The sequence below is a fragment of the Littorina saxatilis genome, linkage group LG5 (assembly GCF_037325665.1).
Source record: "Littorina saxatilis isolate snail1 linkage group LG5, US_GU_Lsax_2.0, whole genome shotgun sequence".
Taxonomy (NCBI): Eukaryota; Metazoa; Mollusca; class Gastropoda; order Littorinimorpha; family Littorinidae; genus Littorina; species Littorina saxatilis.
Window position 1 is genome coordinate 49,958,149 of NC_090249.1, and position 14,955 is coordinate 49,973,103.

Below are 14,955 nucleotides of genomic sequence, written 5' to 3' on the forward strand. Positions count from 1 at the left end.
CGGAACTGAACCAAGGTAGAAACAGCGGCAGAACCAAAACGCTAGAGATACCACTTCCAGGAGGAGATGGCATAGCCAAAACCTGCAAACCGTGGTACCCACCAAAGATGACTAAGGCACCGGAAGTAGGAAAGCATCCTACCTTCGCGGAACGAAAATCCGACATCGACAACCAAGACAACCAGCAAGGAAGCCACCAAAGTCGATGCACCCAACAGGAAATCCTGAGTCGCAGCTTCGAGCTTCGACGGAAATCCCGAACGTGTCCGATTGCTGACTAAAGACTGAGAACCAGAATAGTTCAGCCACGAACGCAACCGAAGTCACAGTTGCTGGTGGTAAACTGATGAATGAGATGACCGGAAACCGGAAACCCATCCAACCGGAAAAGACCTGACTCATCCCCCTAATGACGGTCGTGAATAGGGGAAACGTCTAGAGCCACCCGAACTGAATAGGCAGTAACCGCAACACCCAACAGGTAGAGTGAAGACTGCCCCGGCTGAGGCTGAAAGCCTAAATGCCCGTAGGCCAGCCTCTGTTCCTCACCCGCCGACCTCCAAGAATGAGTGTCAGGAAGAGGAGTAGTGTATCCGAACAGCGCCGGACATGCAGCAGACAAAACCGCAAAAAACGGAAGCGAAAGTTGCATAGAGTAGACTGAGGCCGGAAGCCCGAACGCCCGTAGGCCAGTCCTCTGTCAACTCCAGTCAAAACAGCAACATGTACTTGAAATGGAGGACTTATGCTTCCAGTAAAACCGGAAACACAGCGCCGAAAACGGCTGCCGCACTTGCTGTGAAACACAAATGTGCACGACGGAACAAGAGTGAGACAGAACAGAGGAGGACTGGGGCCGGAACCCGAACGCCCGTAGGCCAGTCCTCAATCAACCCCAGACAAGCCACTACGTGCGCTTGAGATGGGGGACCTATGCTTCCAACAGGAAGTGTAGGAGGCCGAAGCCCCGTCCGGAAAATACCTCGACGTGACCTCTGCCGCAGCCTAGAGGACAGCGTTAAGCCTTTTTCCGGATAACCAGCACGTGTGAAATCGCTGACGACAGACTGAATGTCCGAAACATCGGGCGAAAAACCGAAGTCCACGTTACCGGTGGAAGGCAGGTGAAACGACATAACCGAAAACCGGAAATCCGTCCCCCCCAACGTCTTCAAACTCATGCCCTGACCAGGATAAGAGTGAGAAGACGGCAAGCCTGCAGCCGCAGGAACCGGAACGGCAGTCGAAGCGACAACCGAAGGTTGAAACGTTGACTGCCGCGGCCAGGGCTGAGACAACACCTGCCCGAAGGGCTGGCGTTGCTCCTCAGCTACCGACATCCGGGAGGAAGTGGAAGCGGAAGGAGCAGTAAATCCGGGCGGAGCCGGAAAAGCATGAGACGAGACCGCGAAAAGCGGAAGCGCCGTATGCGAGGACGGGGGCCGGAAGCCCGAATGCCCGGTAGGCAACGTCCGGTCAACCCCCGAAACGACCACAGCGGGTGCGTACGTCAGGGAACCTATGCTTCCGGCAAATGCCGGAAGCGCAGCAGCCGGAAACGACTGCCGCCATTGCTCAGCCACACAATGGTCTTCAACGAAGCCAGGGTGCGACTGAACAGAGGACGGGGGCCGGAAGCCCGAATGCCCGGAAGGCAACGTCCGGTCAACCCCGGAACCACCACAGCGGGTGCGCACATTGGGGGACCTATGCTTCCGGCGAGTGCCGGAAGCGCAGCAGCCGGAAACGGCTACCGCCATTGCTCAGCCACACAATGGTCTTCGACGAAGCCAGGGTGCGACTGAACAGAGTTTTGCGGGTCGTGAACCCGCCGAAAAGAGCTGTGTCCCAGCAGGGAGCGTCCGACGGTCTCACGAGGACCTGTGGACCAGCTCGACTTACTTGAGTCGCCAACCACAGCGGTAGAAGACGAAGAAGCAAAACATCCGCCCTAGACAACGTCTCGGCCGGAAGCGTCAAGGAAGCCAACAAGCTGACGTCACCCACAGACAGCGGGACCAACGGAAGTCGCAGGCTTGGCACGCAAAATTTCTTCTCGTACCGAAGTACGAATCTCCGGAACCAACGTAGATAACGAAGACACCTGTGACACCTGATCCGCTAACGGCAGAGAAGGTGAGCGAGAAGAAACAGTACATACAAGAGTAGTTGACTGCCCCCAAAGTGTTTGTTCGGGGCATAAAGAGTAACGGACACAACAGAAAAACATGTTAATCCGAAACCACAACAAGTCCTACGGACTGGTAGATACCTGCTAAAGCCTAGCCATGTAAACCACTGTCAGCAACGCTGATACACAAAATGGCGGCCAAGCGATAAGTTACTGGACAAAACTTAGAAGTCCAAAACGGACGAAAATTAAGCAATAACGAAAATTCCTGTCAGTACTAATGACGAAATAGGAAATGGCTTACCAACTAACAAGCAGAAGGCAATAAAGCAGGTAAAGTAAGGAGAACCTCACTATAACATAGGCCTAGCCACAAACAGAAGCTGTCAGGAAAGCTGAGCAACCGAAAATGGCGGCCACACAATAAGTTACTGAAACGCATTTAGGAGTCCAAGCGGACGAACAGTCAGCAACTACAGATAAATTCCTGTCAACTAATGACAGAAAAGGAACAAGCTTAACAACTAATCAAAGCAGAAAGCAAGTAAGAAGGTAAAAATACGTTTACCTCCAGCATACATCGGCCTAGCCACATATTAAAGCTGTCAATCCATGTTGACAACAAAAATGGCTGCCAACGATAGTTACTGAAATTATAACAAGTCCAAACACGGACGAAAATCAGCAACTACAACAACATTCCTGTCAAAATAATGACCAAAATGGAAAGAGCTCACCAACTACGAAGCAGGAGGCAAGATAGACGGTAAAGTGGCCAGTGGGTGTCAAAAACAACACCAAACAGCACAGCCACTGGGGAGCCAAAAATTCACAACCTGTTCCTCGGAAAGCTGAAAGGTCGAATGATATGAACCACGTGTTCAGTAGCAGTAGTGACGTGGCATGCACGATGGGAGGTAACTCCCCGGGTGTATGGTCATTACCATGGCTACGTTTACACTTTTTGTGGTTGGGGTTGCTTCCCTTAGACGGTTAGCCTTTTCAGAACCTGGCATCTCCGATTGTGTCAATGCTACATGTGATTCGGAGTAGGAATATGTAATTTAATATCTTTTCAACGGCTTACCTGTAAAGGTAATGTGGACGGTCACTGGCTATCACTGCTACCGGTACATCACTGACTTTGTTGTCCCTTAACTGGTCAAGAAAGTAAAATAAAGACATCAACAAACATGATATAAAACTGCTCTGCTAGAAACACTTTCCCAACATTTTCCCTCAAAACACACTTAACTGACCCCTCTTCTGGTAACCCCCCCCCCCCCCTCCCATTTTCTGGGACTGCTACCCCCCCCCCCCTCCCCCCACTTTTTAAAAAAAATCTGGAAACTAGCTCCCTTATCCCAAGTAACACCAATCAAGTCACTGATCATAGAAACAAAATTTGAAAAATGTATTATTATTTTTTAGCTTTGAACAAGAACAGCAGCTGTCCTGGCTGTTAGCATGGAACATCTGTTACAATTGATGAATTGGTCAATAATCTCGTATTTGTAATACAATCCGTTTCATTTTACCCCATGTGAATCAAAATGTAAAATCTGGTATGATTTGCACTAAGCTAAATTCAGTCAGTGATCCAAAATCTTGCAGTGTTGTGTGTGTGTGTGTGTTTGTGTGTGTGTCCGTGTGTGACGGTGACTATTAGGGTTTAACGTCCTCTTAGACCAACTGGTCTATATTGGGACAGGTATTGGTAATACGCTGAGGATATGGTGTGATGCTTTGATTCGAACAAGCCCGCTGTGGCTGTCTTCTTCGACACACCAGCATTGGGTTTGTCTCGTCAAAGTATCGAAATACGGTCATAATAATCAGAGACGAGAGATGATGCATGCGTGTCTTCGTGTTTTCCAAGCCCTGAGACTTTCGCTGTGAACGTGAGATCTTTTTCGTGTGCATGTGTGCACACGGGGGTGTTCGGACACCGAAGAGTCTGCACAAAGTTGACTCCGAGAAATAAATATCTCGCCGAACGTGGGGATCGAACCCACACTGATAGCGACCAACTGGCTACAAAGCCAGCGCGCTACCAACTGAGCTACGTCCCCGTGTGTGTGTGCATACGTGCGTGCATGTGAGTGTGTACATGCATGAGTGCGTGCGTGCGTCCATGTGTGTCCGTGTATGTGAGTGTGCTTGTGTTTTATGTGTGTTGTGGGAGTGTGCAAGTACACACCTGAAGGTATAAGGGAGGACATGTTCTCAAAGAGAAGAATCTGTGCAATAACTAATTCAAACATACTCAGAAACTATAAAACCATATACAAAAAATGTGACCTTTATCTCACCCACATGCACCCTACACACAAAATGATCTTAACAGCCTCGTCAAGCCGAGCACACTCACAGCGTCAGGTGTCAAATTGATGGGAGCTGCATCGTCACAGGTGCACACACTTCCATAGCCTTCCACCTTGCTGCAAAATGTCCGCCGCCGCTTTCCAACTTCATCGTTTGGCCACTTACACTCTGCCTCTGTCACAGAACAACACGCTTAGCATAGAGAAACCTGTCTGGATTGTTCTATGAAGCTGAACAGTGGAACCCCCCTTTTAAGACCTACCCCCCCCCCCCCCCCCCCCCATTTTAAAACGTCCCGGTTTTAAGACCTTTTTTTTCCAGGTGTTCTGTTCATTACCTCTGAGAGTTTACCTAGATTTTAAGACTGCCTACTTTTAAGACCTGATTTTCTCAGATTTATTTGTAGGTCTTTGTGAGTTCCACTGTATACTATTTATTTTTACATGCATTTTTATTCCTTGTAATGCATGTTAAAGGGTGAATATAATGCATTCTAGAGATTTTGTTTTATCAATGACACTCCAGTCAATGAAGTATACTAAAAGTAAAGAAATACATGTGATGATCGCCGTCTTCTCAAATAATGTCTTAAAATTCATATCACAACCATTCGGTTTCCATGTTATGTAAGAAAGCACAAGTAGTACTGCATGCTCATACACATATAATGAAAACAAAGTGAATCACATTAAGGTATGTACCTGAGCGATCAGAGAGGGGGATTTGTGCTTCAAGCGCTACTTTTTCCCCCCAGGTGGACAGGTTAGGGGCCTTGCTGTGACCCTCTGCTATCTTGCTACCTGCACATTCACAGACAGATTTGATACAGAATATATGTGTCACAATTCACAGTAGATTAAAATCAGCATAATTCCACAAAAGAATATGTACAGTACAGCAATAAACCCTTTAAAACCACCAAAAATGTCCAAAAATTAGCTCAAAAGGGAATAAATTCACAGATAGTAACAATATCCATTTCTTCATCGTCCCTTTCTGCGTAGAGCTTACGGCTATTTACAATAACATGCATCTACATACAAACACTGAAAATGGGATAAAAAGTTTAGTTAAACCTGTCTATAACAACTACCCAAGGGACCAACCAAGAATAGCCCGAGCGTAAACCAAAACACGTCCTCAACCAACGTCGCTGAAGAGTAGAATGAATACAATATGGCGGCGACAGCACGCGTGCGCAGAGCATGCTGGGAGGTAACCTTGTCCTGACGTTGTCATGTGACCGTCAAGGCTGTTCTATTTTTAGGGTTACTTTCCCCCTTACCAGGGTGAGCGTAGTTTTCAGCGTCCTAGCACTAAACTGAAGTAAATTGCTACATGTGAATTGGGATAAGATATGTAATTTAATGGTCCTTATATACAGGTGATTGTCATGAATAGGTAAATTTTATAGGAAAGAACCTCTTCAGGGATCTTTTGGGCTGGTGGTAATGGACAGGGGGTTGTTATCAAGAGCCGGTCGCCAAGGTAGGCTTGACTGTACTAGTCTGAATGGCAGCCAAGGAAGATGAATATGAACTGACCTCCCTTCTTGGTGACCAAGGCCCATGTATCTCGCCAGCCCAGTTTGTCTATTTCTTCACTGCCCAGCTTCTTGAGAAAACCTCTGGCTGCCTGTTTCAGCTGGAATGACGCTTCATCCTGCACGCAAAACCACTGGATGTTCACACATATAAACACACACAAACATACCAGATGTACTGATTCAACAATAGATTCCCTTCTTTGAGCTGTGTGATGTCTGACGCCGTCTAAAACTCATATCTAGGCAGCTGGCCCAGACTACGAAAGTGTGTGGATTTAATCTATTAAAATAAGAAGAATTCTACCAACCATTTGTAGAATAAGCTATAATACTGTTTGGACTATAAGGCAATACTTCAACTTGCTTGGTGATCATGAACAGTGTGTCTAAAAAGGGGGCTGGGTAGCTCAGTTGGTAGGGCCCTGGACTTGTGATCCTAAGGTCACGAGTTCGTATCCAGGCCAGGACAGACACGAATCAACGTTATGTGCAGACTCAGAGATGGTATCCATGTCCCACCCCCGTGTCACCACAGTGGCACGTAAAAGACCTCGGTCATTCTGCCATAAGTGCAGGTGGCTGATTACACCTAAACACGCATACACCTGGGTAGCGCGACTCTTGCTGCTGCTGGCTTTCCACTGGGAGGAAGCGACCCGGATTTCCCAGCATTGGGATCAGAAAGTAAATGAAATGAAAAAGAAAGTCTTAAATGAAGGAGACAATGAGAGGTAGGGGGGGGGGGGGGGTTTGTAGGCGGGGAGATGGGTTGGGTGGGTCAGGTGGTCCATTAGGGGGAGGGGGAGGGGTGGTGTGGTCTTACTGGGACCCCCAATAAAAAGCAGACAGTACCTTGACCGTGAGGACGATGATGCGACCAGGGCTGACCATGTTGAGAAACAACACCATGGACTCGTCTTCCTGCTGGCTGTAGGTGTCAAACACTCGCTTGGCCATCAAACTGCCCTATAATCACACACAACACACTGTCTGAATCACGTGCACACCGGAAACAACACCATGGACTCGTCTTCATCTTGCTGATTATAGATGTCAAACACTCGCTTGGTCTTCACACTGTCCTATAAATACGCACACATACATGCGCACATACACATACACACAAATATGCAACACACACTCACTCACTCACACACTCACACACACACACACACACACACACACACACACACACACACACACACACACACACACACACACACACACACACACACACACACACACACACACACACACTGTTTTAGTCCAGGCATGGTGGCAACAAAAATGAACCTTATACTCATCCACTATTTGTACTCACACTTGAACAAACTTGTAGTAACTGACATGGAAAAAAAAAATGAAAACACTGTTTTTTTTACCTGCAAATGTAAAACATGTACTGAACCCAAAAATACAAATGACACAGGCATGCAACTTTATAATGCTCATTTCAATGCACAGACATATATGTAGTACAACATACATGTACTTGTTTCCTTTTCTTTTTTTTTTTTACAGTCACATACACAGACGCAGACACAAAGACGTAGATACACTGACAGAAAGCACACATTGTTTTCTGCAAGTCTGTTGAATATTCTCTCCAAACTGACGGACTCACTGTGGCTTGATTGAGCACAATGACGTGAATTCCTCTGTTAACGTCAAACCCTTCATCTTGTAAAACCTGCAAACACAATAGTTACATGACAGTTCGTTGCTACACAGCAAAGCTGACCGAACAACCATGCCTTTGCAAAAAATATGCATACATGTGCCTCTAAAAGACCCACAAACATATCAGTCTGGTCAAAAAACTGTATACAAGCTTACTCAGATTCCCCCTCTCCCCACCCCCAAAGCAGGCCTTTTTCTGCAACCCCCTTGACACATACAATTCAGGGGTGTGCAAAAATGCTGAAACTTTCAAATCTCCTAAAACGCACAACGGAGTTGCCAAACTTTTTCATTTTGAGGGGAAGTGATATCTAGTACTGCCTTAAAAAAAAAAATCTCTCCATTTTTGGCCAATTACGGAAGAAAATAAATCTTACCAACATCCCTACAATTCTACTTGTAGCAATTGACTTACAGGTTTGCTGTCTGCATATAACAATTGACACATCGTTATGCCATATTCCACAGACATGTAGACCTTGTCCTTGCTAGAAATAACCTCCTGTGAGCTTTCCTAATTAACCCCCCCCCCCCCCATCTATTCCACCCTTAAACCATTTTCAAAAAGCAGACTCCACTCCATTCGACATATATAATTATAAAAGTACAAATTGACTTACAGGTGTGCCGTCAACAGACACAAAGACCTTGTCTTTGCTAGAGATGACCTCCAGCGACACGGTGTGACCTTTCCTGGTCCCCCCTCCTACCGTCAGGTCACCCCCCTCTCCCCCATGGTGCTCGAACGCATCTGGACAATATATGCAAGAAATATGTTAGCAGCATGTACACCTGTTGTCATGTGCACGTGATTTCAACCTGAAGAAGAAGACACCAGGGTCGAAACTTCGTCGTCTTCGTTACTTCTTCTTTTTCTTCTTCTGCGTTCATGGGCTGAAACTCCTGGAGTTTTACGTGTATGACCGTTTTTACCCCGCCATTTAGGTAGCCATATGCCGCTTTTGGAGGAAGCATGCTGGGTATTTTCGTGTTTCTATAACCCACCGAACTCTGACATGGATTACAGGAACTTTTCCGTGCGCACTTGGCCGTGTGCTTGCGTGTACACACGATCCAAAGGGGGATAAGCCACTTGCAGGTCTGCACATAAGTTGACCTGGGAGATCGGAAAAATCTCCACACTTAACCCACCAGGCGGCCGCGATTCGAACCCTCGGCCTTTTGATTAAGAGCCCGAAGTCTTACCACCCCGCCACAGCGCCTGTCGTCTTCGTTACTACGCCAGTACAGTATTTTTTGGTCTTTCGATCATTCAACCTGAACCATAGAGTTTTCAGAGGAAGGGGTAAAACGTCACCAAAATATATGTTTCAATGGAAACAACTGTCATTTTCCAGAACTTATTCTTAAAATGCAGCTTCACTTTACAGTATGAAAGGATTATGGATCGACACAAAAATCAGTTATTTAATCTCATGCCAACTCATGCATAGAAGCGGTGAACAACTTTCAATGAAGAACTGACAATGTGATTGAATTTTAAAGGCATGACAGGAGTCGCAGTATTATCTGATACACAAACATAAAAAAACAACACTTTAACACACCTGGCTTTGGAACTACATCCTGCTGTAAGCGGCGACTAGTGTCGAGGATAAAGGTGATGTTTATGATGACGGTCGCAAGCAGCACAACCACCAGTCCAGCCTGAAAATGTGATAAACACAGAGTTGAGTATATTTTATAGATGCACCAAATCTCAGCTAAGATGAGGTACATCCTCATTTGTGCTACATGATTCTCATCAAAAGCCTGAACACTATTCATGATAATTATGCTGAACAGTTCTCAACGAATCGTGTCTTTTCTCTTGTTTTTCCACAATTCCTCCTGCCAGCACAAGAAAGATATGACTATGTACAATCGGGACGCCAACGCTGAAGACTTGGACCAGTTCAACTATTCACATGCATCATAGTCCGGGAGCACTTTAGAGTAAATCATTGCAGATGAATCTCAGTTATAGCACAGCGAATGTTCCTTGAGGCCCCTCTTAATTTTGGCTGCGCATGAAACAGAACTGGAGTTTGGCTGCACAAGTTTTGCTATTAGCATCAGAATGTCTAACATGGATTGGCCAGCAGACAATGACACATTTATATGATGCATCTAACCTTATGATAGCGTCAAAAGCTTGAAGATATCTTTCTTTCAAGCTGGGTTCCAATCTAAATCTCTTGCACCTTTTCAAGCTTTCTGGTTCTTTTTGCACAAATTCATGCCGGATGATACAAAATGTGTCACAGCACGGAGGAATTATATCTGGGACTAAGAGAAATAAGTAGCAACTGTTATTCCCTTCAGCGATATGGATGAACGCGGCGTCTAGGCAGGCATATCAAAAAGCAAACAGCCTTTTTTTCTGCAGACACATTGAGAATAGGCTTTAAACTTTTGTAACTTCAAGGTTAAACTCACCAGCAGACGTTTTACCGTTGTCATGAACAGCCTGCCGGGTTTAAGCTCCATATCAATATGTTTTTAATCTTTGTAATCTTCCTTCTTTTAATTTCTAAATTCCACTTCACTCAGTCCTTCCTCGCCAAGTCCTAACACTAAAGAAATCCACAGATTTCAAAGAAGAAAATCCTCAAAGTAAGATCAACATCAAGCTCTCTGAACGCACAGAGCAGGTGATAAAACAGGTTTTAACTAAACCAGACAGCCAAGAAGAAAGCTGGTCCACGTCAAAGCAGCGACAATGATTACACACCTGGAAGGGGTGAACAAATAACAGGCAAATAAAACCTACAAGAAAACATGAAATAATGTGTAGACACAGGTGTATAAAGGCACAAAATAAGAGTTCATTTTAGTATGCTTACCATTCAGTCTGCTGTTTTTTGTACACACACACACACACACACACACACACACACACACACACACACACACACACACACACACACACACACACACACACACACACACACACACAAACTTTGTCTCTAAAATGCAGACGCAGTTTTCAAATTTCATAAATTCTATGCAAACTTTAAAACACCCTGCATATTCATATATATCTGTCTCCAGTATACAATCCTGGTGTGAAATGTAAGCTGTAAAACTAAAATAAAAAATAAAAAAACAGAGAAAAAACACACAAAGAAGACTGCATTACCTGCAAGCACTTTGACAAGCATCGCTGTTTGCTGATGTTTGTGGTGATACCAGGGAAGCGTCCAGCGTTACGTTTGCGACGAGGAAGAAATGGCTTGGCGTTTGGATTGGGCACCCAGCCATCCATCACAGAACCTGTAGAACCACAGTCACGGTGCTTTCAACTGACATAGAGGGATGTATGTAGAGCTGTGCTGAGAAATCCCATACAGCACAAAAGTGGTCTGACTTCTTCTGGATAAAACCACTGTCTTACAACTAGGGAAAGGCAAGACTCAAGGATTGTTGTACAGTGGAACCCCCCTTTTAAGACCCCCAGTTTAAGACTCCCTCCATTTTAAGAGCCTGTTTTATCAGATTTGTGTTCGTAACCTCTACAAATTTACCCATATTGAAAGACTTCCTCCTTTTTAAACACCTGATTTTCTGAAATCTATGAAGGTCTTAAAAGGAGGATCCCACTGTATTGTCCTTACCAAGGATTAGGAAAAAATCAGGCCATATCACATTTAAAACAAAATACTACACACCATTTTACCACCGCAATTAACAATTTGTACAAATTCAACATAAATATGATTTTGAAGTCAAAAAGTCAAATGCAGAATCAAAGGGAGACATATTCTTCAAAGCACAAATTTCTGCATAAAACTGTCAAATTGTTAAGTTAGTTCTCCTCTCTGATGAATTTTTTCATTCAACAAAACCTTTTTTTTTAATATATATATATATCAGCAACAATGCAAAAGATATAAATAACTTAGGACTCCTTTCTCCGAACACTACCATATTTTGACGAAGAGTCCCGCCCACATCTAACATCAGACCGGGCAACCCCTGTGTTGCACTTGGAGTATTCTCAAACAAACTTGTCGCATTTTCAGAAAAATGAGCATACTCCATGCAGCATTTAAACATCCAGGATCAAACATGCTCCATCGCACTGTTAATTAAGTTTACAAATACATTATAAAACAAATGCTTCTTTCAGTGTTTACTGCCAAAAACTGTGCTCATGTGTCAAAATACTGGATCAGCTTCGGCATGCGCTTGTGAAGAAAAGTAGTCTAGGATTGTTCTTGTCGTATTTTTATTCCACTGATCGTATTCTAGACAATCACGCGTACAAAATACGTCAAAAATCGTATTGGTTCCCAAGTCTGTAACACTTTTCCCCCCGATAACAAATTATGACTGCAAAAATGATGGGGGAAAAAACACGTCCATGCACATATAAGACTCATACAAAAACATGAGTGCACATGAGAAATGAAGCCCAAGAATACACGAAAAGCAGATGAAGAAGACTCAATTTTCCCAGCAGACCAGACCGTCTCAGTGACTGACTGTGACTGCTGACTCTAATCCCCCTTATTCAGAGCTTGATGGAGTGACCTAAGACGGCCAATACACTCTACAAATAAAACAGCCTCTAAAAGGCCAGGTCCACGATAAAATCAATGAGGTTACCTGCACTGAAGCTACAGACACTTAACTCCTGTTAATATCGACAAACAAAACTGCCGTCAATATTGATCAACGATCACATTCAGATGCAGTGACACATGCCCAGATCTGATCACTCAGCTTCCACACGAGCAGTTCACATCAGTGAAACTCATACAGCCAGTGACTGCGAACACAACGCCTACAGTGGCTAACTGCCCCAACAGCTGTACAGTGCAACCCCCATTTAACATCCCAGATTTAAGACTTTCACCCTGTAAGGCCCTTTAACAAAACAAAAAGTCTGATCATAACCTCTGTTAATTTACAGTGGAACCCCCCTTATACCCCCCCCCCCCCCCCCCCCCAATTTAAGACTCTCTCCCTTTTAAGACCCAGGCTGTTCTACCAGATTTTCTGTTCAAAACCTCTGCAAATTTATCCCCATTTAAAGAATTCCTCCTTTTCTCAGATGTTTAGATGTCTTAAAAGGGGGGTTCCACTGTATTTTTGCTTTTTTTAAGACCTAATTTTCTCAGATTTATGGAGGTATTAAAATGGGGGTCTGGCTGTATTGCTGATAATCAATGGCTACTCTTTGAAGTTCACCTGTCTGTTACCTCACCAACTCCAGCTCCATCGACAAAGTCAATCGTCCAAAACAACAGCTTCATGGCGTAAATGACCCAATCAATTGTTCCCAACTAAATTAATCATGCAGCGTTAATTTGGTTCAATTAAGTCCTGAACTACCGTGCAGCACTGAAACTGAATGCTGCAGCTTCAATCTCATCTAGACATCTGAACTTTGTTGAAGTTGTACCGTTCATTGTTCCTCAAAGGTGAAGTTAGTCAGCTAGTTATTATTTTGTATCATCTCTTCAGCTGATATTGCTATTTGAGACCGATTCTTTTCTCAGTTCACATGGCAAGCTCCATGCTTAAAAGCTATTTACAATCAGGTTTATCACTGTAAAAGGAAGGTTCTAAAACTTCAAAACTTTCACATTTGTTTTTTCAAATCTTGTTAAAAATCTTGATCTCCTTTAAAAAGTCAAAAATCTTGTCCGGGGGACATCCCCGAATATCTCAAGGCTGACGAGAAACAATTTGTTTAGCTTGAAACTGGAAAATCTCAGTTGAAAATCAAAGATCATACAGAACAATCAACTCTCATAATGAGGTCCCAGAAAAAACAGTACTCTGCATGTACAGACATTTCTGCAAAGACTTTTGGGTGTAGAGTGAAAATAAACCTTCAACCTTGAAATCACCTCAAGTTTAACATTTAAATTTCAAAAAGCTGAAAACGGGAAAATGTCCAGAATAATGGTATCCGACTCATTTAATAAAGCTTACATTTTGGGAAGAAAAAATACTTGCTTGAAAATAACTGCTTGTGGTATGTGTGAAAGTTCAAGTATCGCTACATGTACATGAAGGTTTAAAAAAAAAACGGGTACAGCTCAGTCTTTTTTGAAAACCAAGTGGTCACTACTTATTGAGAACTAGCTGTACCCGTTTTTTCTGAAAACCTTCAGTTATTTCTGTAAAGGGCCTAGAGCCAAAGGGTTAGGCACTTAAAAATATCCAGTTATTATTATTATTATTATTATTTCCTGGAACGGTCCTTGATGAATGATTATTTCTTTCCCACATCATAAAAATAAACGCTTATAAGATTTGTTTTATTACACACACACACACAGACACAATCACTCGCAAAGAAAATCCCTTGCACATACAAGAGAGAGAGAGAGAGAGAGAGAGAGAGAGAGAGAGAGAGAGAGAGAGAGAGAGAGAGAGAGAGAGAGAGAGAGAGAGAGAGAGAGAGAGAGAGAGAGAGAGAGACTGGGCTTGCCGTGACTGACTGAGTGTCTTTGTAACCGAGACCAAGACTTTGCCCACAAAAGTGAAGAGACTGGACAATGAAGCCATGAACATATGAGCATGACATGACGTCAAAACTAATGACGTGGTGAGGAGAGATGAAGCAAAGTTTCGCCAACCCAGACGGGCAGGGGTCTGCGATGGCTCATATGATATGTACTGTTTTCCGCTGTTTTCAACGAATCCTTTAAAGTTTGATTTTCCAAAAGTACCCTTGACACAATGTAAGTGGCAAAGAACATTCCCTGAAATTCCTGTCTCAGTCTGTACAGCCGTTTCGGAGCCTTTAGTCATCAACACACACACAGAAACGTGCTTTAAAAGTTAGATGAGTGTGATGTTTTGATTTTAAATTTACTGTATTTTTGGCGCAACCCCCAAATGTTTGCAAACACTAAGCTCACTCTCTCTGTCTCTTTCTTTCTCACTCCTGCCTTGATTGTGCATCTCGTATGATTCAGTGTTTCCATTATTTATGCTGAAGACTAAAAGGTTTCTAGTTTTTTTGGTTCTGTTTGACATTTTCTAGTGTCATTAAAATATTTAAAGAAAATATAATTGTTTTTGTGAATCAGTGACACATCTCTGGCCTAGTCAAATTCGAGTAAGGGACACAGATATCACCAAACAGCAACAACCTTCCAGTATTAACTTCCTGAGATAGGAGCCTCGATCATTTTTGTGTCACTATAGAACATGGCGGCAATGTTGAAGACAACAGAAGTTTCTGCATCTGCAGTGTGTGAACAGTATGCATGCTTTGAAAGTGAAACTCGATAGTACATGTAAAACCAAA

General features: G+C 43.8%; 1 protein-coding gene across 1 annotated transcript in view; it reads right to left on the reverse strand.

The window, feature by feature from the left end:
- Window positions 1-14,955, reverse strand: part of LOC138967375 (protein O-linked-mannose beta-1,2-N-acetylglucosaminyltransferase 1-like) — a 39,076-nt gene that overhangs the window by 18,293 nt on the left and 5,828 nt on the right. The window contains exons 2-10 of the mRNA XM_070339908.1: window positions 10,825-10,958; window positions 9,251-9,350; window positions 8,303-8,433; window positions 7,627-7,692; window positions 6,855-6,968; window positions 6,001-6,118; window positions 5,158-5,256; window positions 4,503-4,630; window positions 3,219-3,289 (exon numbers count right to left, since the gene is read on the reverse strand). Of these exons, the coding sequence (XP_070196009.1) occupies window positions 3,219-3,289; window positions 4,503-4,630; window positions 5,158-5,256; window positions 6,001-6,118; window positions 6,855-6,968; window positions 7,627-7,692; window positions 8,303-8,433; window positions 9,251-9,350; window positions 10,825-10,950 (953 nt within the window). The 5' untranslated portion in view covers window positions 10,951-10,958. The remainder of the gene's footprint in view (window positions 1-3,218; window positions 3,290-4,502; window positions 4,631-5,157; window positions 5,257-6,000; window positions 6,119-6,854; window positions 6,969-7,626; window positions 7,693-8,302; window positions 8,434-9,250; window positions 9,351-10,824; window positions 10,959-14,955) is intronic.